Consider the following 23,972-nt stretch of genomic DNA (forward strand, 5'->3'; position numbering starts at 1 on the left):
TTGGAAGTCCTAGACGTCCCCGGCTGCAGTGCCTCAGCGTTCGCATAATCACATTGGGCGTATGCAAAACAGTGATATATGCTTCTGCAAATTCATTCGGTCTCAGTTCGACATTGAGGTCTCGTATCCGTGATGCGGAAGCCGGCTGCCTCCCTGTCAACCGGGAAAGGATACACGCATATCGTCGAGGCAATATTCCATCACGACATAATCCCATGCCGATGTGTTATATCGTTTCATGAAAAGCTGCAAAGCAACTGATCGGTTTATTGGCATGACTCAGTACTTCATCTCGCGCACGAATTTGGTGGGATGCCAGAATTTGACATGCCAGGAGTGCTTGCGAGTCTTATCGGGCTGCTTGTCGTCCAACACCAGAAATTTCCGGTACTGTGCCGCCTTCGTCGCCCCCAAGCCATAGAAATAATTTAGAAGTATGAGATCGCGGTCGTCAATCTGATCCTCCGACATTTCGGCAAGCACCGTCGTCTCAGACCATTTTGGATATTTCGGTGGAACGGGCAGCGACAGGAGAAATCTTTGTTGCTCATACCGGGGGACCTTGGTGACCAAATCGTCAGGGTCGCCGTTCGCTCTTCGAACGTCCCATTTCTTCGACTGCGCCTGTAGCCTGTGGATCACTTCGAGCATTCCAATGTAATTTTGTCGGTCTTCACTACCACATTCCTGGGCCTGTCGTAGTATCCAGTCGACCGCGTTTGGCATAAGACACATTTTCCAACTCTCGACCTTCTTCGCCGAGGATTTTTGAAACCATCGCATCGCATACAACGACTCTTCTGGAAACTTCCGCATTGATCTTTCTGTGATAAATATCGCAGCACCTCTTGGAAAAAGTCTGGAGATTGCGCAGTGCGAAGTGGCATCCTTGTGATATTGGAACGACATTTCGTAGCAAGAGATGCCTGCGGTCGAGGATAGATATCGCGAAAAGTATTTCAAGTCGCAATACAGAGGGCGCTCGTTGTGGAAGAGGACGATAGCCAGCTTCTTATCAATTTCATCGCACCAGTCAGCCCAGCCATCCTTTTCTGCATCGGTGTAAATGTGGCGTGGGCTAACGTGCCTTCCAAGCCATTTCTTGACCGCGGTCGCCTGCAGTGGATGTGAGGCTGCAAAGGCAATATACACTGCGGCTTTTCTCCTGGGTTGGTCTTTGACGTGAAGGATGTCTTCAACAGCAATCGAAAAGATGGTGTCGCGCAACGAAGGAGATGGATCTGTTTCGTCCAAACTCTGATATGAGCTCAGGGCCTTTTCGTTCGTTGATCCCAACGTCGAGATTTGAACACCCATGTCCGCGTCTACAGGCGATATCACACCCTGCATGGTGCCCTGGACTTCGGCACCTAGATGCCCAATCTGGCCGATATTTGGTGCATTGTCAGGATGTGGTGGCGCCGGAATTCCCTCATTCGGCCCACAATTGAGACGAAAGCCAAACAACTTGTTTCGAAATGCCAAATGAAGTCGTGGCTCAAACATTGTCACCTGTTTTTTGCCGAAATGGCGCCACCCCTTAGCCCGACAGGAATAGAGGATCATGACCAAGTTCTCCTCTTCCTCCGGATATTCCCATACAGCAGCGACATTGTTGACTTCCAAGTGTTCCGCCAGGCTGTCCGTAGCTCGTATCGTATCTTCATATGACTCGATGCCTCCCAAGGCTGGTGTGGTATTCCCCAGCTGGCTCCGTTAGTGGTCAACTCTGTAGAGTATGGGAACGGAAGTCTTACATATCGAGAACACGCAGAAAAGGTGTCAACATCGACAACATTGCGTTACAGGAAATGAATAACCAGCGCCTGCTCAGAGGGCTTTTTCAGTGACAGCAGCTTGGTTCTCAGCCAGGATGGGAGATGGAGGATCTTTACGTCGCCTACCGCGTGATCGCCGTAACGTAGGTGTACTACAACGTCGCCATGACGCCAGGTCCGTCCATTCCGAGCCTTTATTATCGGGTTTGAAGATGCCGCTGCAGCAGCCCGTATGATAGGTTCTGGGACGGAGGACAGTCTTTGAGAGGACGCGCTGCTGTCATGACTTGGCGCAACAGCTTGGCGTGGGCGTTGGTCTGGCGCATCGTCAATTGGAGACACCCTGGTGCCAGTTCCAATGCGTTCTTCGTGGGCATCATCTGGCACGAACAGCCACGACTCATCATCCGCATCTCTTGCAGAGGTGAGATTTGGGCTTTGAGACGCTGGCTTGGCTCTGCGAGGTACCAACCATTCATCTGCTGCTCTGCGTTCGATCTTCGAGATGTCTGGCGCCGGTTCTCGGCGAGTAAGCTTGAAGTAATTGTTTTGGTGTCTCAAGTTTTTGAACCTATCCCCTGTGCGATGCTGCGTACTTCGGATGGCCATGTGGGTATGGGCAGCGGCCGACCATTGCAAATCGACTATGGTGTTTGCCATACTGGGGCTCTTCCGGCGGATGACTGAAGCTTGGCCATGGCCGGTGCTGGGGGTGTTAGTGCTGGATGGTGCGGTTCTGATTTTGGCAGAGGAAGGTTCGGTGAGCTTCCGTAGCTTCACGATATCAGATAGTGGCTTGGAGAGAGGTCCTGGACTTCGCTTTCGGTTATCAGCTGAGGGGGACTCTTGCAGCAGGCCTTGGATCTTTTCTCTTCCGTAAGAAAAACGAGGGTTGTAGTCGACGGTAGCTGACGCATGTGCTCTCTCCACTGTCTCCTGCACAGTATCGGTTCGTTCTTGTATCCCAGCGTATGCATCCATGCGAGCCTGCAGTGCAGCCACTTCTTCGTCGTCCAAAGTATCACCCTGCGCCAATTGTTGTTGCCAATCGGCAAGTGTTTGAGGATTTAAGAAGCTCTCCTTTGGCTCCCAAGTACATTGTTCGTCTGGATATCCGAGCCATTTGACAAGGTAAAGTATTTTCCCATCGGTGGTATGTTGTGCAAGGATTCTTTCGACTTCATACTCGACCTCATCGTCCCCCACGGTAGATTCATTGGTGCTGTCTACCATCGTTATCCGATGCGACTGCCCTGGCCAATCCGGCTCAAAGTACTTGTACCAACCGTCATTCATGAGTGAACACGTTCAGGGCACCAGAGTAACGTGAGTTTGGTCAGGAGCAAGTGACCAGCACGTAGCTCAATCTGCTTGCATATGACGCCGTGAAATCGGCTGTCCGGGCGTCCGAAGCGGTAATGCCTCCTGCTTGGATGTTCTTTGTGATATCGCAAACGCTGGCAGGAAGCCCTAGGCGCAGGAAACTAAGGCTTACTTTTCTTCGATATGAGACCGACCCATCGATTACTCCTCGCCCATGTAGAGATGAAACATGGGTAGACCTTGATAGGGGACCTACATAGGTACAGGGAGGTAGTGGTACGTACTATGGTACTGTCGTACTACGTCGTGGTAGTAGTAGTAGCAGTAGTAGGCAATGCGCAGGGGCAGCTTGCAGTGAGGTGTGGTGAAGGAGTAGCCAATGAGAATTGGTCTCAAGAAGAGCGCCAAGCAACGTCCCTTGCGGCGCGCTGTTGAACGACCACTGCAGCATTGGGCACTCCTCTGTCCACAACTTGAACTCCCATCATCGCCATCCTATACCAACCCAATGCTGAGGCCTTGACTCCTCGTCGCCAATTTCCCCGACCGCTTCTCTCTATCCAAACGGTCCTTTCCACCACACGCCCAGCATGGCGAACGATGAATATGACGTGCGTTTCTGCCTGGCCATGTTGCAGTTGTCACTAACCACCATCAGTTTCTCTTCAAGGTTGTTCTGATCGGTGACTCTGGCGTCGGTAAATCCAACCTTCTCAGCCGATTCACGCGGAACGAATTCAACCTCGACTCCAAATCCACAATCGGCGTCGAATTCGCGACTAGATCGATTCAGGTCGATACAAAGACGATCAAAGCACAAATATGGGATACTGCCGGGCAAGAAAGATACCGCGCCATTACATCCGCTTACTACCGAGGGGCTGTCGGGGCACTCTTGGTCTACGACATCAGCAAACGGCAGACCTATGACAATGTCACGAGATGGCTGAAAGAGCTCCGGGACCATGCGGATGCCAACATAGTCATCATGCTGGTTGGGAACAAGAGTGATTTGCGGCATTTGCGCGCCGTTCCAACTGAGGAAGCCAAGCAGTTTGCGAGTAAGTTCCCAAATGTTACTCCGGTGTGGTTCAGGACTCATATTTGCGAAACAGGTGAAAACAATCTGTCCTTCATCGAGACGTCCGCCCTCGATGCCAGCAACGTTGAGTTGGCGTTCCAGAATATCTTGACTGGCAAGTCCTGTGATCTTGTTCTTATTCCAAGGCTGACATGTGTGGGCAGAAATCTATCGGATCGTGTCGAGCAAGGCCCTCGACAGCGGAGACGCGGCACAAGCGCCAGCCGGCGGCGTGAAGATTGACATGACGCCTTCGGGTACACCTGACGCGAAGGGCAACAAATGTTGTTGATTTGCAAATGAGCCGCACACGTATTGTGGAGCAAGGCGTTATCAGAATCCCTCGAGCTTGGTCACGTATTTGATGTGGTCACGGGTTGTATGCTTCGGTGGATGCTGGTGGGTTCGTTAACTCTATCACGGAGCGAACGACGTGAGACTTTGCAAACGTAGCGTGCTAGTATGATATGAATTCTAAGACGGAGGATCTATCTGAGTAGGAGGCGTTAGCCGATTAGATATGGCCCTCGAGTCCCGTGACTCGAGGCTGTGCCAATAATCGACTAAAGCAGCAATAGGGGTCAACTAGTTAGTAGGATTAGGTCCTGCGGGGGTAAATAGATTTGGCATTAGGCACGCCAAGAGTAACCGCCTACGTGGTCCCTTCGCGGGCACCGAAAAGGTCTAGGAATCAATCAATCAATCAATCAATCAAACCTCAGCGCTCAACCCAGCTCACGGCACTCCACTCCCATCATGTATCCACCGACCTCTTTTAGGTGTAAATCTCGTTAGCCAATATTAGTGTCCCCAAAAAGGGTTAAAAAAGCACTATTTTGTATAGGAGAAGGAGTAAAAAACGTCAGTCGCGGGCCCGCCTCCGGTAGGGCTTAAAAAGCGTTCACCACGGGACCCTATCCCGTAGAAAAAACAGGGTAGAGGCTTCCAGTAATGGCGTTTTAAATGGCGTTTTGGTATTGAAGCGGCGCTAGAAACCGGGGGCGGCCGCCGTCGAACTCTATTTAGGCCCACCTGAAAACACGGTCTCTGAAAGGGCGTTTTGGCGTGTCATACCTCCTTTATGGCGATTTTAATGCCGCTGCCGTCCTTTTGTACTCTTCTGAAGATTCTCTGCACTGGAATATATCACTAATTGTGTCTTACTATTGCTGGTATCTGGTCCGTAATAAACGGCTCGGTATATTTGTATGGGCTCGAAAAGTCAGGACTGTAATACTGGGCTCGCTCAACTATAAGGACGGCTGTGGCGTCTGGCAAGGACGTTTTCTATTCTCCCATTTCCGGGGCAATGCCCGCGTTCCCACTCCAGATCGCTTTTCTAGCCTTCTCCGCGTCGATCCCACGAACATGCAGGACTGTGGTCCAATCATGAAACAGCATGGAACCAGTTTCGAAGAAGCACGGGTCGTGGGTATGGAGCTCAATATATTGCTCAACATCCTGTTTGAGGACGACATTGTCATACAGCCATAGGATCTGTGCAGGAGAGCACTTCAAGAAGGATTGAACAAGATAAAAGTTTTGGAGCTCACTGCCCCATCCTTGCATATGTCGGAAACGCAGTTCCTGAATAGACGGCCGAGATTGGTCAAGCTCGTGTGCATGATGGGAGCTATAGAAGACATTGTCAAAAGCCATACCACTGGTGGGAATGCTGTGGCGTAAGAGAGGTCGAATATATGTGTGTGACAGTCTTGTGGGCTCCGGAACCCTGGCGGATATTTGTCCATCGGTTGGGCAGATCTCGGAAGCCAATAGTTGTTCCAGTGTACAGCGTAGATCCTCCAACTCGTATAAATCATCTGTGGACCACGACCGCAGCAGTTGTAAACGCTCCGCAGCTGCCAGCAAGTCTGGGCGTCCAGGGCGAGAAGATGATATGTCGGAAAAGGCCTGATTGTAGGCCCAGAAGCGGTATACTGCACGCCGCAGGCCGCGTGCTTCAAAGTCATCGAGAAAGCGACGCTGGGCGCTGTTGGCTTCCGCCCATCTGAAGCTGGGGTACAGCTGGACAAAGCGGTCGGCGACACGAGCAATAGTGTTGACTTGGGCAAGTAGCGCGAACGAAAAGACCGGAGAACGATGCAGGTGCAGCACTTGGTTGTTGTTTTGGGTCAAGAGTTGTAAGATGTCTTCCAATGGTCCCATCTCTTTATCCATAGCCCTAAAAAACAGGGCTAATTGTTGCGACTTGGAAAGAACCTGGTTCAAGTATCGGCACGTCAAAGAAAGACTGAGAATGTCTGAGATGGTGGTGAGGCATTCGAATATGCGAGCGATAAGTTCCGGGGCTAGTCGTTGCATTGCCATTTCGTCTGTAATGTTCATCAGAAGACAGGTTGATCATGACGGCGGCAACTAAGCCAGACATGTGAGGGGCCCAAGCAGGGTGAGGATAGACTGACCAGCAGAGTGCAGCTCTGTTGCTGCAGAAGCACAACTGGATTATGAGATCGCGACCCGACATTGGGGTTATCTTGAAGTAACAAACGGCATAGGCGCACGCTCATCGCACTTGAGAGCGAAAAGGGATGCAATGTCCCGGCAAGGAGCACCGGTCTTTGACAGACCTCATGGTCATCATCGCATGTTGAGAATTCAAGTATAGTCGTTGTGACAGAAGGGAGACCAACTTCTTAGCGGTAATATACTCAGGAGGCCGATTCACGGGAAGTGATAAAGATAGCGTGAAATGGAGTTACTAGTAAAGTAAGTCTATTGCATACATGTAATAAACATACTACCTAGTACTAGTAGTACACAACTACGAGTTACAATGTATCTACATACCTAACATATAACGGACAGCTTGGCAAAAAAAACAACCTCTATTAACAAACAACTTGCACAATACGAGAGCAGCCATTCTTTGAATCTCATTGGTGTTTCCCTATGAACGGGGGGCCCTCAAGTTCGAAGCTACATCATCGGTTGGGCATTGTATGAGTATTAATGCGCCTGATGGAATCCTCACTTGCCTGCCGCTGAAGGACTTCATGTGGTATCGCATATACTGTATTGCAGTATGTCCGTGAACGCTTCTGCTACCAATGCATTCCTGAGCATATGGAAAGGCAAGTACACCATCATGCACGCAAAAAGCGGCTCCGCGGACCAACCTTGATTCGCTGCATGGCTGATGTGTGCTAAACCGCCTTGCATCGGCCTCCAAGGACAGGCATTGTGGCAGCAGCCGGCGGCTTAGGTAAGCACAACCGTTTTGTTGAAGTTCAATTTGGCAGGTAGGAGACGGCATCAAGCTGCGCAAGTCTACCAATTTCGAGGCAGGGACAGTGCCATTCTCATATAAACGACCGGCACAACAGACGCTGTCACCGGGATCGCCTTTGTATGGGGAAACTCGCTGAAGATGCGACCCGTGTCGAGCCTGACTGATGGGGTCTTCCGTGCTCTGTGCCGCCAACACCGCCTCAAGAGTTTGTTCGATGCAGTCGCGCGGCCAGAGACATGCGTGCCAACTAGTTGCACGAACAAATCTGTTGTACAGGTACCGTGGATGGAACTTGCTGACGTTGGGCTATTGTCGAAGATTGACCTTGTCTTCTCCGATGGCTGATGCAGCCTGCTTTACCATCGGATTCATCCAAACAATCTAGCGTTTGCTAGGCTTGATGCCCTCCTCGGCGCACCCGTTGCCAATTCCAATGCTTTTCGCTTGACCGCAAGCTCCTGTGAACCCCCTTGCCGGCTGGCGTACCTGCCAGCTCGGCGGACCCTGATTTCTCTCCGGAGTTGATTTGGACTGACAAACTGTTTGTTCTCATAGATGACCGGGCCACCGAAACTGCCTTCAAGAATGACAACGGGAGTGAGCACGAAACGTGGACCAACTTCGACCAGGGAGATATCGGCGCCATTTGCACGTTCTTTGTTAGGTTTCTCGGTGTCAGTTTCGCGGACTTCGTAGACGCGTATCCAGACTTTGCCGTCGAGTCCATATATGCCGATGACCCGGTCGATGAATGGCTTCAACCCTCGCACGCCCCTCGGCGGCACAGAGAAGACACCCCGCAGCATTTCGCGCAGCAGAGACCGGTGTTCCTGTCCTGGAATCTCTTCATCGAAGCTCTTATCGAATACCACAATACCCCTTCCACCCTTTAAACAGTTTCCTCCAAAGCCAAGCTCGGCCATTGTATGGACATTTGTCACGCTGAACTTGATTGTTGGTCCATTGGGAGCACGTGCCAGCCATAGGTACAGATCTTGACCATGTTTTCGGGCTTCAAGGAAGAACACATAATTGCAGGAGTGAAGGTCGGCGAGACCATTAAGAGCAGAGTTGTAGTTGTTCGATGACTTGGTATCTAATTTGGTGTCCTTGTAGGTGTGAGGGAGTAGTGAGTGGAGGTCGCTGAGGAGATGTCGATGTCTTAAAAAGGTCAGGCCCGCGTCTGGTACAGAAGGTCACCTAACTAACCTGTAGGAAACTCCACGAGACGTCAACATCAGGATGCGATTTCGCATTTCAGGCGGCAACTGTGAGATGTTGTTCTTTTGCTTGGTTCCAGACTGTTCTCTGTCGTTGGGTGACTCGGCCCGAACGGTATTGCTGCTGGGATCTGATGACACGGATCCTGTGTCATCCGTATCGGGCGAGTCGCCAGAGCGCATCGCTGACTTGTACGCAGAAGCCATCGTCGCTGGTGTAAAATGATCAGGTCAAAAAGGAAGTGTTGAAGGGGCAAGAAATTTTGTTGTAAAGGGTCGATTACGAACAGCCACCCGGAGATCATAATCGGCGCTTGGCGCCTCTTATCGGTACTAGTTCTATTACTGGTACTAAGGTACTTGAACACTGCGGTGGGTAGTAGGGCCATTGAGCACTTGAACCAGGCAGATAGTGAAATTCTCAGTTGGTAAAAACTATGGAGGAGAGAGCGTAGGCTGCGCGAATATATAGACGCGTAGCCTACCTCTATTCACTACATAAGAAAACGTCCTCAGTGAATACACATCACGTGATAAGGTGAGATGAGGCTACGCAGTCCAACATGAGCGTCAGTTTACCAATCATCCTACTACACTACGTCGCCGCACTGAGGTCAGGTGCAAGAAAGGCTGTATCAACAGCAGCGAGGACATGCTGGCATAGTTCAAACCAAAAATGCGGCTCTACATGGCTTGCGGTAGGATGAGGAAAAATTGGACGAGAATAGTAGATGAACCGATTTGGAGGCTCTTCCGATGGAAAGACCTGGTCCTATATCGAGATTTTTGGCACCGGCCATGACGAATGCCACCGATCTCGATGGCCGATCGGCGGTATCTCTGCTTTCACGGCATTGATCCGGCTTTCTTGCAAAGCTTTCGTCAGGGTGCTGATGGCAATGCTGGCGCCGATGCTGGCTCGCATGGAGCTTTGCACATCCCGTGTCCATTCTCTTTCCACCGTGGAATACTGCATGGTTTCGGAGTGTGTTTGCGTGGAGTCTCCAGCCTCCTGGGTGGCCGATAGCCTCCATTTCTCCTTCAGGACTTCTTCCCATGCCTTTCTTGCTATTTGGCTCAGCTGAGACGCCTGCTGGAGTATGGCTTGGTCAGAATTTTTCTGCAGGGACGACAATTCTTGAGCCACTCCAACACTTATCGGCTCGGGGACGGATAAGTGCATGAATGGTCGCATCCTCAATTCGTATCTCAGACGATGCGATGCGTAGGCCGGCTTTGGATTTGCCAACTGACCATGTCGTTGAAGGACGACGAGCAGACAATGCAAAGCCTTGGCTAGAGCCTCGGTGGCCTTCAGCCATGTGAATTGCCTATACAGTTTCCGCAGGGTTGCTCGAGCGCCATCTGGAGACGAGGGCTGCGAATGCTGCTGCGAAGAGACGAAGAAGCCGATTCGCTCTAGATGTGAAAGGTGAGTGCTTGAGAGGAAGGAGAGGTACCAACACATGCCGGCAAGTTCGTGTGGAGCGTAGATCGACAGCTCGAACCCCATGTGGACAATGGTTCGAAGTTGCACGAGCTTATGATGATATACCCAACTGCTGAGAGAATATGAGAAAGTAATTTCCTCCCCAGGCGGATATGACACTGGCTTTTCCTGGCACACAGACTGTGCAAGGATGTCGATCTCCTCGGCATCAGCCTGAAGCTGATCCCACTCTAGGACAGCATGGCATAACGTCCGTCTTACCCGGCACCGATTCAGGCAAAACGTTCGGAATAGGTCGAGAAATGACTGGCTGCATCGACTGATAAAGTGATCCAATTGTGAATACAGTTGAGATTGTGAAACGGCTGTCGTTGAGCCCAACTCGGTACTACGGTCGAGCGGTGACACAGTAGGTCGGACCAGAGATTGGATGTCTTGCCATATGAAATCCCTGACGGCGAATTTGCCTAACACGGCATGGTTGTAGGTCAGGAATGTCTGGAGGAGAGCTCGGACATAGACAGCGGGCTGCGGGTTTTGCGCCATGAATGTCTGATATACAACCAGCAAATCGTCACTGGAGGTAATGTTGAGCAGTTGAAGAGCCATGAGCGTATCAGTAATCAGCTGTCGCAGGAAGACGAACGCTTTACGTCTTTCGATGGCAATCATTGGACGAGGTGGTACATTACTCGCCAGTTTTCGTTGGATTTTCAGTGTAAATGCTTCATTGCTGGTTGGGCGACCAAGTGCTGCCGACGATTCAATCTGTTCGATGGTGGCAATACTTCCCACCAGACGCTCCGTTATATTCCCTGCGCTATTTGAGGGGGACTCAAACAGGCCTAGAAGAGCATATCGTAGATCTAATCGGGCTTTCAAAGCGTCACTCAGCTTTGGCGGTAAACTGCTGGCTTGAAGCCACATGCGTGCTTTTTGGAGCAGTGTAGACACTTCTGAAACAGGAAAATCATGCAGTAGCGGCCTGTTGTAGATCTGTGTTGCAAAGTCTTCCTCCTGGACGCAGACGGTCAGCAACACGACATCTGTTTGCATCTTGGGACCATACTTCGTAGTAGTGCGTATTCGTGATTGTCGACAGAACAAGATCACAGCACTTGACTAGACCAATGCAAAACGGTTGGAAAATATCCGAAATGAGTGATGGAGGGCGTGGTTTAGATGACTCGACGCGGTCAAATCGAGCTTCGGAGAGTTGCTTCGGCTCTGGCCACAACAGTCTTTCAAGATGCACCGATGTAAAGAGAGTCTGTGATAGAGGGTAACCCATATGCCATGCGACCTTCTAGATCGTAAGCAATATTCATTCAGTACGCCAAATGAACGGGAACCATACCTCACGACACATCAGTTCATCCATCAGCCATATCGTTTCCTCGGCGGACGCGCTCGTTGAGATATCAAGATCTCCTTCGAGGTCATGGTCGGAGCCGAGGACTCCGCTGTCCATCTTGGGATCTCCAATCTGCAATACCATATGATCAGTCACAGTGCTTAAAGTTCTTCGCAAGCGTCTCACCTCCAAGGCGCTGACGGCCTCGAATAATGTGAAGTGCTCATCTTTAATGAGTCTCCCGGGTTGTAACCCTACGAGTTGTCAGAAGATGAGCTGTGGACATTTGCTGCACACCAACGTGAGGCCGCATCGCGAAACTGTCGAGTGATATCGCTTATCTGTACATTGGGATGAAGGATTCGTGGTGACACCATGACCTTGGCCTATTGCTTGCTTAGGTCCAACGGATCTGAAGTCGGTGTTAAAAGAAGACTAGGAAATCTAAAATATAGAGACAGGTGTGAGTGGACAGATTATCTGTCTGATTATGGCGGTAATCCCACGCCATGTAAGCAAGAACTGATTACAAAACGAATGCCCGCCCGAACCATTGACGCATTGAAGGAATTCACATGCGGCATTATTATATGCATAGGTACCTAGCAAGTAGAGCATTGGGCAAGATTCAGGTTGTTCAAGATGATATTTGATTTCACAATTGTGCATACTCCCTCTGCGGATCCGGAACCACCACTGGTGCCTTGCGCAAGGACTTTATGCTTTTGGTTCTGAGTGATCAAGTCGCACAGTTCTTGTATGTCTCAGCGTACCTCCTGCTGTGCTCCTACCATGCCATGGATATCTCTTGTCCCTTACTTCGCCTCCTGTGCTGCGTGCTCGGCCATCGCGTCTGCGTTGGCAGCACCTAAGCTCATGTTCTCGCCTTGTTTGCCATTCTACCATATTGAGTTCAGTGAACTTGTCGATGCGGACCACGGCCTGGGGTAGCACTCACCTGCCACTTCGCAAATCGGAGGTCCATCTCTCCTCTCCTCTCGGCGTGAAGTCGAGGTCCTTCCTTCAGCGATCGTCGGACAACTCGTGCGGCAATCGCCAAGTATCGGTTATAGCTGCGAATATCAGTGGCCCGGCCTGCTGGAAAGTAAATAGACAGTGAGCATACCTGAGGCCAGCGGCTTTCCAAGCGAAGGCCATCTTGAGAATTGGATGATTGCGAAGATGGGAAGTCTGAGGTTAAAGCTGTCGAATTCAACTTCGACAAGGAACTTCAACAGAGCAACTGCGGAACTTGAAGCTCAAGCCGAAGCGTCCGCCAAGGAGTGGAACGGAACAACTTTGATACGTTACAGAAAGTTGCAGGCCAACCACTACTACACCGCCACAGACAAGGCACTGCTACTTCGTACTACTAGTAGTACTACCTGTTAGTACATTACCTAGGTATACTATGATTGGCTGGCTAGGTACCTACCTAGATACCTACAGTGTAGGACTACCTGATCTTAAGGTACCTTAACCTATCCCAGAGTAGAAGCTGGAATGTTTAACTTCATCGCTTCTCTTTACTGCCTTTCCCATAATTGTTGACGATCATGTATCAAAGCGAGCCGATGGCTGTGACAATTGGTATGTCGAGGGAGTCGTTAAATTGTCTAGGCCGATCAATTCTAGCACTGGTGTTCTACCTCTGACGCGAAGCCCAGTAGACAGTAGCACACCGGGACGAGGTACCAAGCCTCATCCATCCAAAGGATCAAGAAACCTTGGAATCGAGGATATGACCGAGCTTCCTCTAGAAACCCATGATCGCGACTCAGCTAGGCACCATGCGTGCAATGCCGCAAGCCCAAGGCGTAAGACCGCTTAGTTCTGAAACTCGTATTGCCGGTGTCGCCGTCAAGAACACGTCATATTTGGTCTCCCATACTTGCAAGACGATTGCAGCGGAAGCACCGATCGTGCTGCCGACGCAAGCCACGGACGCGACATGTTTGTATTGTGCAGTCACCCCAAACAGGCAGTTTTGGCCGGCCAGGGGACGCGAACGGCCTTATTGGAGAAACCCGGAGTTCGATATTCAAAGATCGCGGAGGATGACAACGGATTCATCCAAACGGTTGATTTCGGTCATAAACCAAGCTTCCTTTTGACGCCACTTGAATAAAACCTGGAGCTCGGCTTGTGAAAGCATTTCTTCTTCGCTCCCCTGCACGTCAGTCCTCTCGACCTTGCTCAAGGTGGACGCCAATCTCTCCCTTTCCAGGTGTAAGCGCTGAAATAATCGTGCCATAGTTTTGTAGAGTCTGCCAAGAACCACCTTTCGAACCCTCTCCGCATCGTAGAACCATAGGAATATTGTGCGATTGGGCTGTCGCTGGGGCTCCCGGGGGACTTCCTGGAGCTCGAGATACCCCATCAGCTGCAACTGAGCCAAGCATTGACGAAGTTCTTTTGCGCCCAACAGACCAATTTCTTGCAACGATTTCTCGTCTAGCTTCCCCTTATCCATGAGCATACGCAGGATTCTGAGAGCCGGTCCGCTCAAGCTCTCGCCCATAAATCTCATCAATTCTCCGTCCCGCAGAAAATTGCTCAACCTAGACCGATGCAGCAGCCACTGCCCCCCCCCAGGTTCTTGTGAGAGAAAGGAGAAGGGACCTTCTGCCAGTACTGCCAAATGCTGATCAATTTGTGAATAATGCTGTGCGCCATTGACTTGCGGATCAGCATAACCATTGAGGGCGTACTCTCCAAGCCAGCCATTCTCAGCATCCTCCTCATTTAGGGTCTCTTGTGTTGCCTCTTCAGCCATGCTGCTGCGTATCTGGGAGACATTGAGTCTTTGTATTGGTGCGGAGGTAGCGCTTTGGATTTTGAAAGGACCAGAATCGACATCGACCTGCGAACAAGCTGCTCGCGCCACCTGTGCGGCTGGCTGGCCAAACAATTTGTATGCAGTGGATGCTACCCTCTCATTGCGTATGGCGGCAAGCAGGTTAGAATAATCAATACACAGCATAGGCTTGTGCCATAGCAGTTAGCTTGCATCACTCCAACAATTGTGGATAGATATACCTGGCTGTAGGTCATGTTTTCGTTCGAATCCCGCTGCTCAAAGTCTTGCATTATGGATGCGGACGAGACCGTGCCGTCCAGACGCGACTCGAGTTCCACATCGACCCTATGGTCGATATCCGATTGAATCTTCTTTCCCTTGGCAGACGGAAGCATTCCAAGATGTTGTAAATGGCGCTCAACATCTTGGCGAGCGTCGAATTCAGATTGGAAATGGGCGTCGCGTACGGACGAGATGAATCTGTCGTCTAAGAGATGTTTCAGGGCCGTGCGAAAACTGGTTCTGACCTCCGGATTCGCTCCGCCAAGCAAAACGCCTTCTTCATGATGTCCATTCGTCAACTCGGCAGAGTCCTTTGAGGTAGTCAATACGTTGTCTTCGCACACGTGTGCCTCCAGTTCGTCTGCGGTGGCGTAGCCGAGGATGGCTAGGTGCTCCATGATCTTGGCGGCGGCCGGACCATATCTCCTGGCAACAAGCTCGACGATTCTGCCAGCTCGAATGAGATTGTAGGCACTGTGGACGTTCGCTTGATAGGTCGACAGGCCGTCGGGAGTGGTATAGTGGAAAATCAAACGAAGCTGGATCAGAGCGGCTATTCCAGCCTTAACCTGGCGCAAAGGAAGCCGACATCTTTGTGCGAGTTGATTGACAGAAAGCCTGCCCTGTTGGATCAAGTGTTGGAAAATTTGCTGTTAAGGTTGGTTAGTGGTGTAGTGAGAACATGTAGGAAACACTGACAGCGAGAAATCCGCCGTAGACATCTTCGACAGCAAGGCAGCATAGCCGTGAAAGTTCCTGCCCACGAGTCAGCGCTGCCGCACTTGGGCGTTGTGTATGAGCGCCTCATACCTCCATGGTTGTTGCAGCTGCACCTAGTAACGGTGTCGAAGGGAAGTGGGGGAGATGAATCGGGAAGAGACAATGGCTAAAATTGTGTCTACTCCATCGATCGAGTCTGTCCAGGTGTGTTAACCGCTATAGTAAGCAACAGCGAGTTATAGCAACGAGTAAACAATAGGTGTTCAGGATTGTTCAAGAAAGGAAGAGATGAATACCTAAGCGCGCAGGGTTTCTCTGCTGTTGTTGGACCAAAAGCTGATGTCGAATGTGGTGCTTGTAAAAGTGTTTAGGATGTAATAGAGTTAACTATACTACTAGTACTACTAGTAGTAGAAGTAAGATCTGTGTACTAGTAGTACTACTATAGTAGGACTACCAAACTAAGGTAGTACTAGGTGGTAGGTAGTGAGGATTATACAAGGTAGTCAGGTATATTAGTATCGTAGTTAGGTACTAATATCTACAGGTACTAGAAAAGAGGCTTCAAGTTGGAAAAGAGTGTGAGGGCTTGGCAGGCTAGCCCGTAGTACCCGCCAATGATAGAACGTCCAATTCCGCGACTTGCACCTCCACTGCAGCTCGCTCGATTCCATCCACTGCACTACTACTACTTGCACTGCATACTGAGGTAGCTCCTTCGTCCAGCAAACGCACCGCAACCATATTGCCTCTAGCTACAGATACCGCTTTCACCATGGCTTCTCGAGCTTCGCTGGGCTCAAGAGCCTTGCAAGCTACCCGCCGTCAGGTTTCAGTTGCCTCGTTCCAGCGCAGAGGCTTGGCCGCAGCAGCTTCCGGCAGTTTTCAATATGAGACTGGGGATTCTTCTGGCATCAAATATGCCAGCAGAGATTTGCCTGGACCTACGACGACCTTGACTGTGGTCGCCAAAGCCGGCACAAGATATCAGCCCCTTCCCGGGCTCTCAGATGTGCTTGAGAAATTCGCTTTCAAGGTTCGACTGTGGCTGCAGGCTTGGATGACGCTCTGGGCTAACCGTCGATAGTCAACCACCAAGCGATCGAGTCTGCGCATTACCCGCGAATCCGAGCTACTGGGTGGCGATCTGTCTGCCTACCATTCCCGCGAGAACCTCGTCCTTCGAGCCAAATTCCTCCGCGAAGACCTGCCATATTTCACAGAGTTGTTGGGAGAAATAATAAGCAAGACACGGTACACAAGTATGTAGACCCTATACCGGATCGGCGTTTGATCATGTCTAATTCAACATAGCACACGAGCTCGATGAGGAGGTGGTCCGTGTTCTCAAACTTGAGCAGAAGGGCCTTCTCGCTAGCCCGTCGTCACTTGCGCTTAACTCTGTGCACGCCATTGCCTTTCACCGCGGGCTGGGCGAGCCATTGCATCCAACCTCTTCGACGCCAATCTCAAAATACCTTGACACCAGAACGATCGCCGAGTTCAGCCGCGCTGCCTATGCCCGGTCCAATATCGCCGTGGTCGCCAACGGTGCAAGCCACTCGGAGTTATCCAAGTGGGTGGGCGAATTCTTCACCGACGCTGGAAATGGCTCCCAGGTGTTCGACCTCTCGAGTCCCTCTTCGCAATATTATGGTGGCGAGGAAAGAATTGCACACAACTCAGGAAACGTGATGGTTCTTGGTTTCCCGGGTTCAAGCTCGTTCACAGCTGGATCGTCGTTCAAGCCGGAAATCTCGGTCCTTGCGGCGCTCCTTGGAGGAGAGTCGAGCATCAAGTGGTCTCCAGGCTTCTCTTTGCTGTCTCGAGCTGCCAAGGATTTCCCACAGGCTCACGTATCTACTCAGCACGCCGCCTATTCAGATGCAGGGCTTCTGTATGTCACCATATCTGGAGACGCGTCTCACGTCGCGAAAGCCTGCAGCAACGTAGTAGAGGCGCTGAAGAAGGTCGCCGCGGGCGACGTTGCAGAGGAGGACATCAAAAAAGCGACAGCATTGGCGAAATTCAAGGCCCTCGAAGCCGGTCAACAGACTGATGCTGGCCTCGAAGCTACCGGGTCTGGCCTGATCACGCAAGGTAAAGCGTTCCAGATTGATGAGATCGGTGCTGCAATCGACAAGGTTACTGGGGAGAAGGTGAAAGCGGTAAGTCTCCAAACATGAAAGTCACTGTGTGTCTCAACGCTAATCACATCCAGGCGGCCAAACAACTACTCGATTCGAAGGCGTCTGTGTCAGCAGTTGGAGACTTATTCATCCTGCCATATGCCTCCGAGATAGGTCTGACTGTTTAAAGGAGGGAATGCGCTGTTTCAATTAGGCTAGGATGCTATAAAACCTGTAGATATCAGAACGATGGCGTGGGAACAATACCCCATCCGAGATTACCTACCGTACATATTCCCACGAGAAGTACGTCTTGTATCGCAATGGATCAAATAACAGCAAAAGTATTCCGAAGGCGACAAATACAACGACCGTGGACTATAAGTGATCCTTTTCCATACTTGTATTAGAGATGGTCTCGAGCATGAGCAATGAAAAGGCGACGTTGGCGTGACGAATCCAGTATTACACGTGAGCACTTCTACGCCGACCCAGGTTCACGATGTCGCATGTCTTGAGCTTGCAACAAACAGTTACTGTGAGCATCGGGTTCCTAAGATGAACCTGAGTTTTGTATCGGGATGACGGGGTTTATCGATTGGGCGGGACGGATCATGATTGCCCTCCCTGCTGGTAAACGAAGACAAGTGTTCCATTTGCGAGTGTATCTCGTCTGCTTAAAATGATCGCTTAGCATAGATTAAGGTACTGAAATCGGGATCAGGGGCCCCAGTTGCCGTAACAGACATCACGGCGTTGAGAGTGGTGGAGACTGCCATATCACCATGCATAACCAGTAGAAAGAGTTTCCGTATCACGACCATTCCATTCCCCATCATCACTGGGCTCATCGTCCAAGAAGTCGTCCTCATGAAACTGGTCTTGGGCAGGCCTCTGGTCTGATATCACTAGATTCACAATCTCGCACCGAGGTTGGACCGGATTTGGCGCTGTGGCATCTCTCTCGTAGGCGTTCATTCTGATACTCGACTTCTTGAACTGGGTATTGGCTATGCGGCTGCTCTGTCGTTGTGACACCGTCGGCGATGTATTGGACGAAATCTTCGTGACGAAGGGTTCAGCCGAGCTAAGGAAGACATCTTGGAGTCGGGCCAACCACGTCTTCCTCAGTCTAGCACGGTCTCTCCAGCCAGCGCCCTTCAAAATTGCCTTGATGTTGAGTGTCCTGAGATAGGGGAGATGCTCAGAAGAATCGACAAGCGAGGCAAAGAACTCTTCCGCATCTGCCGCAGACAGCTGCCGTAGATTCTCGACAGATACGGTAACGAGGTCAGTGGGCCAACTGGGAGGGCCACTGGGCAACAATTCGTCATAGAGAGGATCTCGATCACGATAAGAGGTTGGATCGATGTAGAGCATGTCAACCTCGAGTGTTTGTAAACGGGGACATGATTGTCGAAACCCGGCCATGAAACCCAGAGACATGGACTGATTTCCAAAAAGCTTGAGTGTCCGCAGAGAGCTGCCACCTAGCCGTAAATACTGTTCTAGGTCCTCGGAAGTCAGACGTGAACAGTGCGAAAACTCCAAGTCCTGAAGACCAATCGGAAGCGTCATGGTGGCAACGTCGTCGAGCACTGCACAGTTCCGGAACGATAGACTCGTCAGCTCCCCTAGACGGTTCAGTGCTCCAGCAAGCAGACTATGAGCTTTGACAACGTCGGCTTCACTGGTCTTTTCCGGGAGCGTAAGGTTCAGAAAAGCGAGGTGACGGAGGTGACTAAAGGAGCTGTTTGCATGGACACGCGTTGCAGTTTCAAGCGTTTCCAGCGCGGTGGGGAACCGCCCGTTCCACTCAAAGCTTCTCATCTTAATATTATCTTTGTCGAGACGCTCGAAGATCTGCGGAGGATAGGACCAGTTCAGTCTTTGGGCGGTAGGCTGCGCCCAGATAAGGGTGTTGTAGTCATCATGGTTCGAATACAGGCGAATACCCTGTACGAGAGGAGTGTGCGATAGAAGGTCGTCAAGGGAAATCCCACTCTTTCTGAGGAGAAGCTGTTTGACTTCAATGTCGAGATAGTGAATCTTTCTCTTGTAGTCTGTGACTAAGGTGGCAGGGTCCTCTTTGAGCAATCGCATCAGGCCGTGAGCTCGCCATGCAGGGTACAGGGGAGGGCGGTAGAGCAATGCAGCCATGCAAGCCTCGTGGAATGATCGACATAGTAGCGAAGTGGAGCAAAGCCAGTTGATGGAAGGATTGCTGCGAGACGCTTGGCCGTACAGCGGATAGGCAGCATACTTCATGATGCTCGCGAGGACTTCATATGGAAGTTGTTGCCAGGGCAGAAAGCGCTGGTTCGAAGTGGGCGACGGCGTGATGATCTCTGAGTGCGCAGCCGGCTTGAATTGAACATTTGAGGTTTGTATCTTCCGACGCTTATATGAACTGAATGAACCTGCTGGTGCCTGTCTTCCAGTAGACGTGAACTTTGGTTTGGTGTGCGAAGAATGGACTGATTCTTCTGACCTCGCCGGACGGGACCTCGTGCCTCTGCAAAGGAAGACCTCTTCAGACGAGGCTTCAGACTCAACAGTAGATGCTTGCGCCGGGCTCTCATCGCTTGACTCTCTGTATGTTTCCACCCGTCGGACGGCGCGCGAGGGTCGAATTCGGGGGTTCGGTGGAGCTGGACTATCAGAATCACTCCCATCGTCTGCATGGCGAGCTCTAGATTCAAGACTGGGCCGGCGACGAGACCGATGCGGAAGCGGGGACTGAGCCATGCGGACGAAACATGCAGAGCCGTCTGAAGGAGGAGGAGTTCAAAGATGCGCTGACGAGCTCATTAACGAGGGACCGTACGGCAGAGCAGATGGGCGCACTGGTATTTGCAGGTTGCTAAGGGACTTCAACTAAAGCCGAGAGAGAGTGACGAATGCATGTACTAAGCCAACTTCTGCCGTGTCCGAGATGGTCCGATGTGCAAGCGTAACATGGGAGTCAATAGGTAATGAACAAATGTATCGCGATGATTCTGTGCTTCGAGTTGAGGATGGTCGCTTTGGTGCCACCATATATCACCCACTACTACTGCTATGTACTAACGTGGTACTAGTAGTAAAGTCGATCAATATCGGAAAACTGCCGAAGGGCTTCACCTAGTACCTAGTACTACTAGTACGTATGTCAGTCCTAATACTACTACTAGTATCTGCTCAGTTGGACTACTACTACTACTACTACTACTACTACTACTACTACTACTACTACTACTACTACTACTACTACTACTACTACTACTACTACTACTACTACTAGGTAAACAATGCTAGCCGACAGTAACAGTCTAGTAGTAGTAGTAGTAGTAGTAGTAGATACGATTAATCTTACAGTCCTGCACCGCCACCCCACGCTAATAATAGGTACTTTAGGTAGGTCTAGTATGGGCCTACCATCACCCTTACTGGATGAATATACAATCAAGGTACCCTATTACTATCCCCATCATCGCGATCTGCACTTACAGCAGGCTTCCCGCTGCCACCTTGCGGCTACGATCTGACTCGTCGACCCCGACAACCAGTCTGCCCTGCCAACTTTTTACTTGATGCACTGCAGCTCCACAGACCCCACCGCTGCCCCTGCCACTCTTCCTGCGTTGCTTACTAGGACTTTCCCAGAATATCGCATCTCTCCCACCCCATCCAACCAACATACTCTCGACTCTCCTGGACCGAGCAGTCGTCAGACCCGTTGCGCGCAGACAATTTCACCATCGCACCCAACGAGACCTCAGTCGTACATGGTGTTTCGAAAGATCTGACTGCGTTGTTCGTCGAAGCCAGCCTCCTGTTCGATTGCAGTCGAGCACAACGCTTCGTCAAGAGACCGACAAATGGGGTCTACACAATTTGGAAAATTCCAAGTACGAGATATGAAGTCGATTTTTCCACAAGCGACTGACGTGTTGTTCGCAGGACTTCTGTCGCGACTCGACGCTACCCATATGCAACGTGCGTCCCCTCGAACGATGACCTTACTTCTCCTCTCCCTAACTTTTGCTAGATTCTCACACATAACAATCAACCTCCGGGGATCAGTTATGGCGGCTGTGTCCTTCGCGGGATCTCTCTGAGTAATAACAGATACCTTGCCAATCTAGGCTCAATACTGCTCTGCGGGATTGCGATACTGGTCACACTATTCTTGTTATGGCGAGCAGAACGAAAAGCAGCGGCTGTTGGTCGTCGGGAGATGCAGCTCTTCTTGCTCGGTTTCTTGGTCATCGAGATATGCGAGATCTTCACCGTTGGTGGCTTTCCACTTGACAACGACGTGCGGAAGGGATTCACGGCTGTTCACCTGGCAGCCATCACAGCAACAACATGGCTGTTGCTGATGAACGCCCTGATTGGATACCAGTTCATTGACGATGGCACACCTTTGTCACTAGGACTAATCGGAGGAAGCGCCCTGGCCCTGTTCATTGGAACGGGTTATATTGCGCTCGATACGGCCTTTTCATGGACTGGATACTGGAATTCCTCACTGCAGCCGCCACATCGCAACATTGCGCTCTACGTGCTCTACCAGCTGGTGCCTTTGGTTTTTATGTTCTTCTTCTTTGTTCTGGAATCAATCCTCGTTCTCAGAGTCCTTGGAGAGACAAAACCAATGGTTTATCTGGTCACGGCTGCCCTCCTTTTCGCTATAGGGCAGGTCTTCGAATATGTGATATCTGTCCACATATGCAATCCCACTCACGGCAAAATCAACGGCGCTCTCTTCGAAACCCTGTTTACATTACTCAGTGTTGTTGCAGTCTTCGTGTTCTGGGCCTCCATTACGGAAGACGATTGGCCTATTCAGTAATTCCGCTGGAAGACGGCTGGATCGGTTCAGATCGTACTCAGATCGAGAGACGAGTACCCTGCGTTCGCAACAAGAAATTTTCATGTTGCGTCTGGCGCAGCCAGCTATGGACTCTCGCTGGAGCGCTGCCTCTGTTGCCGAAGTAGCTGACAGCTTTGGCAAGGAGTTGAGCGCATTGCTTGATGACTCTGACGCAGCGTTTGGCATTTGAAATGTGTACCGAAGGCACTTTGTTTCCAAGTTCCAAATCATATCATTTGATCTTTCCGTGGAACACGGGACGGTCGAGTTGTGCTCTTGCCTATGGCCGAGCTTGATTTACTATGACGGCGGCCTCTTTGACCTAGACTAGAATAGATGGTAAGCCATTGAGCACCTTCGACGAAACTAAGTGCATCTGTGGTACCTACATCCAGCTGAGTCTCCAAGGTGAGCCAGGGAGTTCAATATATAGTTGTGTAGGGAGATATCACGAGTCACAGACTGCAAGAACTCTCAGCGCCCGACTTCGATGTCACAATACCACTTTAATTCCGACGCATGGTAGTGTCCATTCCGTTCGACCAAGTAAATACCTAAGCCAGTGGGCTCCGAAGCCCACGGCTACAGATGTGGAAGGCGGCGAAGGCGCGGCAGGTTGCGTGCTCTGGTATGCTTCATTCAAGAATCCAGATGCCGAATTCTTGACCAGATGACCGATACCGTACACGGTGCTGCGTGTAACATCCGCCAGAAAATCACCGAACTGGGACGTGTCGTCCGCTTTCCTTGCCATTGCTACACCATCGGCGGCGGTGTACAAGCGGGGAACGAACCATGAGGCGATCGAGGGTGTGTCTTCTCCGTGCAGGCTGAAGTCGACAAAACAGCGACTGGACCAGTGACAGGAGCTTGCGAACAATATGACGAGGAGGAAGGAGCAGTAGAAACAAGGCCGGTTCAGAACGAAGGTCAGGACCAACAGTAGGAGGAGATGAACCGGTGAAAGCGACAGCGGTAGCGGGAGGAGCAGCAAAGGTAGGTAACTATATTCGAGTGTCAGCACCTGCCACCCATCTCCAGCAAGAGGGTAACGCTTTCTCACCTTCGCAAACAGTACATCGTAGCAGGCCTGACAAAGAATCACTTGCAACGGGATCTTGTGTGGGAGGTTGCGAGCACGGAAGGCTTGCAAGGTATGTATGTACCTAGGTACCTACTAGTTGCGGATTGAGAGACAGAACGAGAGTCGTGATGGGCAAATGGGCCCGTTCGGCTGGTGACCAATCGGTCAATCCAGAAGGTGATTATCTAAGGTAATGCCATGATAATGACGATCCTACAAAACTTTTGGGGAGGGGGGTGCGAGACGAGTATTTCAGTTTCTAGTAGTGCCTACCTACCTACTGTAGGTACCATAACTCAGTGGGTAGGGTAGCTAGAGGTACCTTAAGGTACTTTAGGGAGCAACTACGGTACCTACCTAGGTACTAGTAACCTAGTACCTTAGGTACCTAGGTAGGTAGGTACGTAGCTGTGGTAGTAAGTGGGCGTCTTAGGTCAACCCATACTACCTACTAGTAATCGCCTCCGCAGCTTCTTTCACCTCGCCCGCAGTTCACGAATTTATCGTTGAACACAACCTCTGTATTTGTTCACTTGCGAGGTATTGCACACTTACTTGGTGCCATCATTCATCCTTCACCCCAGTTTCTCCCATCAGGTGTAGCATCCTGAGCAAGAGAGCTCCTGCCCTTGAGCTTGGT

The 23,972-nt window shown here is 50.9% G+C and overlaps 11 protein-coding genes across 11 annotated transcripts; 3 read left to right on the forward strand and 8 right to left on the reverse strand.

Moving 5' to 3' along the window:
- Positions 1 to 279: 279 nt before the first annotated feature.
- A1O1_01725 (uncharacterized protein) lies at positions 280 to 3,011 on the reverse strand (the record flags this gene model as incomplete). Its single annotated transcript, XM_007722637.1, has 2 exons — positions 280 to 1,707; positions 1,821 to 3,011. The coding sequence occupies 2 exons, from the start codon at positions 3,009 to 3,011 to the stop codon at positions 280 to 282; spliced, it is 2,619 nt and encodes an 872-aa protein (XP_007720827.1).
- Positions 3,012 to 3,691: 680 nt separating this feature from the next.
- Positions 3,692 to 4,425, forward strand: A1O1_01726 (Ras-like protein Rab-11B; the record flags this gene model as incomplete). Its single annotated transcript, XM_007722638.1, has 2 exons — positions 3,692 to 3,712; positions 3,760 to 4,425. The coding sequence occupies 2 exons, from the start codon at positions 3,692 to 3,694 to the stop codon at positions 4,423 to 4,425; spliced, it is 687 nt and encodes a 228-aa protein (XP_007720828.1).
- A 1,044-nt stretch (positions 4,426 to 5,469) lies between these two features.
- Positions 5,470 to 6,513, reverse strand: A1O1_01727 (uncharacterized protein; the record flags this gene model as incomplete). Its single annotated transcript, XM_007722639.1, has 1 exon — positions 5,470 to 6,513. One exon carries the CDS (start codon positions 6,511 to 6,513, stop codon positions 5,470 to 5,472), a length of 1,044 nt encoding a protein of 347 aa, XP_007720829.1.
- Positions 6,514 to 7,803: 1,290 nt separating this feature from the next.
- A1O1_01728 (uncharacterized protein) lies at positions 7,804 to 8,862 on the reverse strand (the record flags this gene model as incomplete). The annotated part of the gene is made up of 2 exons (XM_007722640.1): positions 7,804 to 8,596; positions 8,645 to 8,862. 2 exons carry the CDS (start codon positions 8,860 to 8,862, stop codon positions 7,804 to 7,806), a joined length of 1,011 nt encoding a protein of 336 aa, XP_007720830.1.
- Positions 8,863 to 9,427: 565 nt separating this feature from the next.
- Positions 9,428 to 11,836, reverse strand: A1O1_01729 (uncharacterized protein; the record flags this gene model as incomplete). Its single annotated transcript, XM_007722641.1, has 5 exons — positions 9,428 to 11,122; positions 11,175 to 11,408; positions 11,463 to 11,591; positions 11,646 to 11,713; positions 11,761 to 11,836. The coding sequence occupies 5 exons, from the start codon at positions 11,834 to 11,836 to the stop codon at positions 9,428 to 9,430; spliced, it is 2,202 nt and encodes a 733-aa protein (XP_007720831.1).
- Positions 11,837 to 12,274: 438 nt separating this feature from the next.
- Positions 12,275 to 12,617, reverse strand: A1O1_01730 (F-type H+-transporting ATPase subunit epsilon; the record flags this gene model as incomplete). Its single annotated transcript, XM_007722642.1, has 3 exons — positions 12,275 to 12,358; positions 12,418 to 12,532; positions 12,586 to 12,617. 3 exons carry the CDS (start codon positions 12,615 to 12,617, stop codon positions 12,275 to 12,277), a joined length of 231 nt encoding a protein of 76 aa, XP_007720832.1.
- An 883-nt stretch (positions 12,618 to 13,500) lies between these two features.
- A1O1_01731 (uncharacterized protein) lies at positions 13,501 to 15,357 on the reverse strand (the record flags this gene model as incomplete). Its single annotated transcript, XM_007722643.1, has 4 exons — positions 13,501 to 14,445; positions 14,481 to 15,191; positions 15,241 to 15,297; positions 15,352 to 15,357. The coding sequence occupies 4 exons, from the start codon at positions 15,355 to 15,357 to the stop codon at positions 13,501 to 13,503; spliced, it is 1,719 nt and encodes a 572-aa protein (XP_007720833.1).
- Positions 15,358 to 16,036: 679 nt separating this feature from the next.
- A1O1_01732 (ubiquinol-cytochrome c reductase core subunit 2) lies at positions 16,037 to 17,578 on the forward strand (the record flags this gene model as incomplete). Its single annotated transcript, XM_007722644.1, has 4 exons — positions 16,037 to 16,297; positions 16,349 to 16,523; positions 16,576 to 17,429; positions 17,483 to 17,578. The coding sequence occupies 4 exons, from the start codon at positions 16,037 to 16,039 to the stop codon at positions 17,576 to 17,578; spliced, it is 1,386 nt and encodes a 461-aa protein (XP_007720834.1).
- A 592-nt stretch (positions 17,579 to 18,170) lies between these two features.
- Positions 18,171 to 20,138, reverse strand: A1O1_01733 (uncharacterized protein; the record flags this gene model as incomplete). The annotated part of the gene is made up of 1 exon (XM_007722645.1): positions 18,171 to 20,138. The coding sequence occupies one exon, from the start codon at positions 20,136 to 20,138 to the stop codon at positions 18,171 to 18,173; it is 1,968 nt and encodes a 655-aa protein (XP_007720835.1).
- A 1,112-nt stretch (positions 20,139 to 21,250) lies between these two features.
- On the forward strand, positions 21,251 to 22,227 carry A1O1_01734 (uncharacterized protein; the record flags this gene model as incomplete). The annotated part of the gene is made up of 3 exons (XM_007722646.1): positions 21,251 to 21,280; positions 21,333 to 21,368; positions 21,421 to 22,227. 3 exons carry the CDS (start codon positions 21,251 to 21,253, stop codon positions 22,225 to 22,227), a joined length of 873 nt encoding a protein of 290 aa, XP_007720836.1.
- Positions 22,228 to 22,741: 514 nt separating this feature from the next.
- A1O1_01735 (uncharacterized protein) lies at positions 22,742 to 23,227 on the reverse strand (the record flags this gene model as incomplete). The annotated part of the gene is made up of 1 exon (XM_007722647.1): positions 22,742 to 23,227. Exon 1 carries the CDS (start codon positions 23,000 to 23,002, stop codon positions 22,742 to 22,744), a length of 261 nt encoding a protein of 86 aa, XP_007720837.1. The 5' UTR covers positions 23,003 to 23,227.
- Positions 23,228 to 23,972: the final 745 nt, after the last annotated feature.

This window comes from Capronia coronata, assembly GCF_000585585.1.
Source record: "Capronia coronata CBS 617.96 chromosome Unknown acBCG-supercont1.2, whole genome shotgun sequence".
NCBI classification, from domain to species: Eukaryota; Fungi; Ascomycota; class Eurotiomycetes; order Chaetothyriales; family Herpotrichiellaceae; genus Capronia; species Capronia coronata.